This window comes from Oncorhynchus gorbuscha, unplaced genomic scaffold, assembly GCF_021184085.1.
Source record: "Oncorhynchus gorbuscha isolate QuinsamMale2020 ecotype Even-year unplaced genomic scaffold, OgorEven_v1.0 Un_scaffold_901, whole genome shotgun sequence".
Classification (NCBI taxonomy): domain Eukaryota; kingdom Metazoa; phylum Chordata; class Actinopteri; order Salmoniformes; family Salmonidae; genus Oncorhynchus; species Oncorhynchus gorbuscha.
Genome location: NW_025745870.1, coordinates 107,073 through 115,000, shown reverse-complemented (window position 1 = coordinate 115,000; position 7,928 = coordinate 107,073). Strand labels below are relative to the sequence as shown.

General features: G+C 31.6%; 1 protein-coding gene across 1 annotated transcript in view; it reads right to left on the bottom strand.

Moving 5' to 3' along the window:
• Positions 1 to 7,928, bottom strand: part of LOC124020751 (transmembrane protein 8B-like) — a 49,193-nt gene that overhangs the window by 16,843 nt on the left and 24,422 nt on the right. The window contains exon 5 of the mRNA XM_046336011.1: positions 1,609 to 1,708. Coding sequence (XP_046191967.1) covers positions 1,609 to 1,708 — 100 coding nt within the window. The remainder of the gene's footprint in view (positions 1 to 1,608; positions 1,709 to 7,928) is intronic.

Here is a 7,928-nt window from a genome sequence, read left to right as displayed (position 1 = left end):
TAGAGACATTAGATAGAGACAGCTGTGGTGTTATATTACCAGTCACTACTGTAGAGACATTAGATCCAGACAGCTGTGGTGATATATTACCAGTCACTACTGTAGAGACATTAGATAGAGACATCTGTGGTGATATATTACCAGTCACTACTGTAGAGACATTAGATCCAGACAGCTGTGGTGATATATTACCAGTCACTACTGTAGAGACAGCTGTGGTGATATATTACCAGTCACTACTGTAGAGACATTAGATCCAGACAGCTGTGGTGTTATATTACCAGTCACTACTGTAGAGACATTAGATCCAGACAGCTGTGGTGTTATATTACCAGTCACTACTGTAGAGACATTAGATCCAGACAGCTGTGGTGTTATATTACCAGTCACTACTGTAGAGACATTAGATCCAGACAGCTGTGGTGATATATTACCAGTCACTACTGTAGAGACATTAGATCCAGACATCTGTGGTGATATATTACCAGTCACTACTGTAGAGACATTAGATCCAGACATCTGTGGTGATATATTACCAGTCACTACTGTAGAGACATTAGATAGAGACATCTGTGGTGATATATTACCAGTCACTACTGTAGAGACATTAGATAGAGACAGCTGTGGTGATATATTACCAGTCACTACTGTAGAGACATTAGATAGAGACATCTGTGGTGATATATTACCAGTCACTACTGTAGAGACATTAGATAGAGACATCTGTGGTGATATATTACCAGTCACTACTGTAGAGACATTAGATCCAGACAGCTGTGGTGTTATATTACCAGTCACTACTGTAGAGACATTAGATAGAGACATCTGTGGTGATATATTACCAGTCACTACTGTAGAGACATTAGATCCAGACAGCTGTGGTGATATATTACCAGTCACTACTGTAGAGACATTAGATAGAGACATCTGTGGTGATATATTACCAGTCACTACTGTAGAGACATTAGATCCAGACAGCTGTGGTGTTATATTACCAGTCACTACTGTAGAGACATTAGATAGAGACATCTGTGGTGATATATTACCAGTCACTACTGTAGAGACATTAGATAGAGACATCTGTGGTGATATATTACCAGTCACTACTGTAGAGACATTAGATCCAGACAGCTGTGGTGATATATTACCAGTCACTACTGTAGAGACATTAGATCCAGACAGCTGTGGTGTTATATTACCAGTCACTACTGTAGAGACATTAGATCCAGACAGCTGTGGTGATATATTACCAGTCACTACTGTAGAGACATTAGATCCAGACAGCTGTGGTGATATATTACCAGTCACTACTGTAGAGACATTAGATCCAGACATCTGTGGTGTTATATTACCAGTCACTACTGTAGAGACATTAGATCCAGACAGCTGTGGTGATATATTACCAGTCACTACTGTAGAGACATTAGATAGAGACATCTGTGGTGATATATTACCAGTCACTACTGTAGAGACATTAGATCCAGACAGCTGTGGTGATATATTACCAGTCACTACTGTAGAGACATCTGTGGTGATATATTACCAGTCACTACTGTAGAGACATTAGATAGAGACATTAGATCCAGACAGCTGTGGTGAGGACGGTACCTGTTGCAGAAGAGTTGTAAGGTGAGGTACCAGGTAGCAGCCTGAGGGAAGGGAAGTCTGATGATGGTCCCAGGAACACTGACGTTCACCCTCAACCACCCTACACACAAAACATATATATATATATATATATAACTATCTAACCACAACACATATATATATATATATATATATATAACTATCTAACCCAACGGCTGAGAACCACCCTACACACAACATATATATATATATATATAGTACCAGTCAAACTATCTAACCCAACGGCTGAGAACCACAACACATATATATAGTACCAGTCAAACTATCTAACCCAACGGCTGAGAACCACAACACATATATATATATATATATAGTACCAGTCAAACTATCTAACCCAACGACTGAGAACCACAACATATATATATAGTACCAGTCAAACTATCTAACCCAACGGCTGAGAACCACAACACATATATATAGTACCAGTCAAACTATCTAACCCAACGGCTATATATAGTACCAGTCAAACTATCTAACCCAACGGCTGAGAACCACAACATATATATATATATAGTACCAGTCAAACTATCTAACCCAATGGCTGAGAACCACAACACATATATATATATATATACCAGTCAAACTATCTAACCCAACGGCTGAGAACCACAACACATATATATATATATAGTACCAGTCAAACTATCTAACCCAACGGCTGAGAACCACAACACATATATATATATAGTACCAGTCAAACTATCTAACCCAACGGCTGAGAACCACAACACATATATATATAGTACCAGTCAAACTATCTAACCCAACGACTGAGAACCACAACATATATATATAGTACCAGTCAAACTATCTAACCCAACGGCTGAGAACCACAACACATATATATAGTACCAGTCAAACTATCTAACCCAACGGCTGAGAACCACAACACATATATATATATAGATATATATATATATAGTACCAGTCAAACTATCTAACCCAACGACTGAGAACCACAACATATATATATAGTACCAGTCAAACTATCTAACCCAACGGCTGAGAACCACAACACATATATATATATAGTACCAGTCAAACTATCTAACCCAACGGCTGAGAACCACAACACATATATATAGTACCAGTCAAACTATCTAACCCAACGGCTGAGAACCACAACACATATATAGTACCAGTCAAACTATCTAACCCAACGACTGAGAACCACAACATATATATATAGTACCAGTCAAACTATCTAACCCAACGGCTGAGAACCACAACATATATATATAGTACCAGTCAAACTATCTAACCCAACGACTGAGAACCACCCTACACACAACACACATATATATAGTACCAGTCAAACTATCTAACCCAACGACTGAGAACCACAACACACATATATATATATAGTACCAGTCAAACTATCTAACCCAACGGCTGAGAACCACAACACATATATATATAGTACCAGTCAAACTATCTAACCCAACGGCTGAGAACCACAACATATATATATAGTACCAGTCAAACTATCTAACCCAACGACTGAGAACCACAACACATATATATATATATAGTACCAGTCAAACTATCTAACCCAACGGCTGAGAACCACAACATATATATATATATATATATATAGTACCAGTCAAACTATCTAACCCAATGGCTGAGAACCACAACACATATATATATATATATATATATATAGTACCAGTCAAACTATCTAACCCAACGACTGAGAACCACAACACACATATATATAGTACCAGTCAAACTATCTAACCCAACGACTGAGAACCACAACATATATATATATAGTACCAGTCAAACTATCTAACCCAACGGCTGAGAACCACAACATATATATATATAGTACCAGTCAAACTATCTAACCCAACGGCTGAGAACCACAACACATATATATATAGTACCAGTCAAACTATCTAACCCAACGGCTGAGAACCACAACACATATATATATAGTACCAGTCAAACTATCTAACCCAACGGCTGAGAACCACAACATATATATATAGTACCAGTCAAACTATCTAACCCAACGACTGAGAACCACAACACATATATATATATATAGTACCAGTCAAACTATCTAACCCAACGGCTGAGAACCACAACATATATATATATATATATATATATAGTACCAGTCAAACTATCTAACCCAATGGCTGAGAACCACAACACATATATATATATATATATATAGTACCAGTCAAACTATCTAACCCAACGACTGAGAACCACAACACATATATATATATATAGTACCAGTCAAACTATCTAACCCAACGGCTGACAACCACCCTACACACAACACATATATATATAGTACCAGTCAAACTATCTAACCCAACGGCTGAGAACCACAACATATATATATATATATATAGTACCAGTCAAACTATCTAACCCAACGGCTGAGAACCACAACATATATATATATATATAGTACCAGTCAAACTATCTAACCCAACGGCTGAGAACCACAACATATATATATATATATAGTACCAGTCAAACTATCTAACCCAACGGCTGAGAACCACAACATATATATATAGTACCAGTCAAACTATCTAACCCAACAGCTGTAAACCACAACACACATATATATATATAGTACCAGTCAAACTATCTAACCCAACGGCTGAGGACCACAACATATATATATAGTACCAGTCAAACTATCTAACCCAACGGCTGAGAACCACAACATATATATATAGTACCAGTCAAACTATCTAACCCAACGGCTGAGAACCACAACACATATATATATAGTACCAGTCAAACTATCTAACCCAACGGCTGACAACCACCCTACACACAACACATATATATATAGTACCAGTCAAACTATCTAACCCAACGGCTGAGAACCACAACATATATATATATATAGTACCAGTCAAACTATCTAACCCAACGACTGAGAACCACAACACACATATATATATATAGTACCAGTCAAACTATCTAACCCAACGGCTGAGAACCACAACATATATATATAGTACCAGTCAAACTATCTAACCCAACAGCAAACCACAACATATATATATAGTACCAGTCAAACTATCTAACCCAACGGCTGAGGACCACAACATATATATATAGTACCAGTCAAACTATCTAACCCAATGGCTGAGAACCACAACATATATATATAGTACCAGTCAAACTATCTAACCCAACGACTGAGAACCACAACACACATATATATATATAGTACCAGTCAAACTATCTAACCCAACGACTGAGAACCACAACACACACATATATATATAGTACCAGTCAAACTATCTAACCCAACGGCTGAGAACCACAACATATATATATAGTACCAGTCAAACTATCTAACCCAACGGCTGAGAACCACAACATATATATATATATATAGTACCAGTCAAACTATCTAACCCAACGGCTGACAACCACCCTACACACAACACATATATATATAGTACCAGTCAAACTATCTAACCCAACGGCTGAGAACCACAACACATATATATAGTACCAGTCAAACTATCTAACCCAACGGCTGACAACCACCCTACACACAACATATATATATAGTACCAGTCAAACTATCTAACCCAACGGCTGAGAACCACAACATATATATATATATAGTACCAGTCAAACTATCTAACCCAACGGCTGAGAACCACAACATATATATATAGTACCAGTCAAACTATCTAACCCAACAGCTGTAAACCACAACACACACATATATATATAGTACCAGTCAAACTATCTAACCCAACGGCTGAGAACCACAACATATATATATAGTACCAGTCAAACTATCTAACCCAACAGCTGTAAACCACAACACACATATATATATATAGTACCAGTCAAACTATCTAACCCAACGGCTGAGAACCACAACATATATATATATATATATAGTACCAGTCAAACTATCTAACCCAACGGCTGAGAACCACAACATATATATATATATAGTACCAGTCAAACTATCTAACCCAACGGCTGAGAACCACAACATATATATATAGTACCAGTCAAACTATCTAACCCAACAGCTGTAAACCACAACACACATATATATATATAGTACCAGTCAAACTATCTAACCCAACGGCTGAGGACCACAACATATATATATAGTACCAGTCAAACTATCTAACCCAACGGCTGATATATATATAGTACCAGTCAAACTATCTAACCCAACGGCTGAGGACCACAACATATATATATATATATATATACATAGTACCAGTCAAACTATCTAACCCAACGGCTGAGAACCACAACACATATATATAGTACCAGTCAAACTATCTAACCCAACGGCTGACAACCACCCTACACACAACACATATATATATAGTACCAGTCAAACTATCTAACCCAACGGCTGAGAACCACAACATATATATATATATCAAACTATCTAACCCAACAGCTGTAAACCACAACACACATATATATATAGTACCAGTCAAACTATCTAACCCAACGGCTGAGGACCACAACATATATATAGTACCAGTCAAACTATCTAACCCAACGGCTGAGGACCACCCTACACACAAAACATATATATATATATATATATATATATATATATATATATATATATATATATATATATATATATATATATATATATATGTATATATATATATATATATATAACTATCTAACCCAATGTACCCTACACACAACACATATATATATATATATATAGTACCAGTCAAACTATCTAACCCAACGGCTGAGAACCACAACACATATATATAGTACCAGTCAAACTATCTAACCCAACGACTATATGTATATATATATATATAATATGTATATATATAATGTGTATATATAATATGTATATATATATAATGTATATATATAATGTGTATATATAATATGTATATATATAATATGTATATATATAATGTGTATATATAATGTGTATATATAATGTGTATATATAATATGTATATATAATATGTATATATATAATATGTATATATATAATGTGTATATATATAATGTGTATATATAATATGTATATATATGTGAATATATATAATATGTATATATATATATATAATATGTATATATATAATATGTATATATATAATGTGTATATATAATGTGTATATATAATATATATAATATGTATATATATAATATGTATATATATAATATATATATATAATATGTATATATATAATATGTATATATATAATATGTATATATATAATATGTATATATATATAATATGTATATATATAATGTGTATATATATGATATGTATATATATAATGTATATATATAATATGTATATATATAATATGTATATATATATAATATGTATATATAATATGTATATATATAATATGTATATATATAATGTGTATATATAATGTGTATATATATGATATGTATATATATAATATGTATATATATAATATATATATATATAATATGTATGTATATATAATGTGTATATATAATATATATATATATATATGTGTATATATAATATGTATATATAATATGTGTATATATAATATGTATATATATAATGTGTATATATAATATGTATATATATAATGTGTATATATAATATGTATATATATAATATGTATATATATAATATGTATATATATAATATGTATATATATAATGTGTATATATATAATGTATATATATATATATGTATATATATATAATGTGTATATATAATATGTATATATATAATATGTATATATAATGTATATATATAATGTGTATATATAATATGTATATATATAATATGTATATATATAATGTGTATATATATGTGTGTATATATATATATAATGTGTATATATATAATATGTATATATATAATATGTATATATATATATGTATATATAATGTGTATATATAATATATATATATAATGTGTATATATAATATGTATATATATATAATATGTATATATATATAATATGTATATATATATAATGTGTATATATAATATGTATATATATAATATGTATATATAATGTGTATATATATAATATGTATATATATAATGTGTATATAATATGTATATGTATAATGTGTATATATAATATGTATATATAATGTGTATATATATAATGTGTATATATAATATGTATATATAATGTGTATATATATAATGTGTATATATGTATATATATAATGTGTATATATAATGTATATAATACGTATATATATTGTGTATATATAATATGTATATATATAATGTGTATATATAAAATATGTGTATATATAATGTGTATATATAA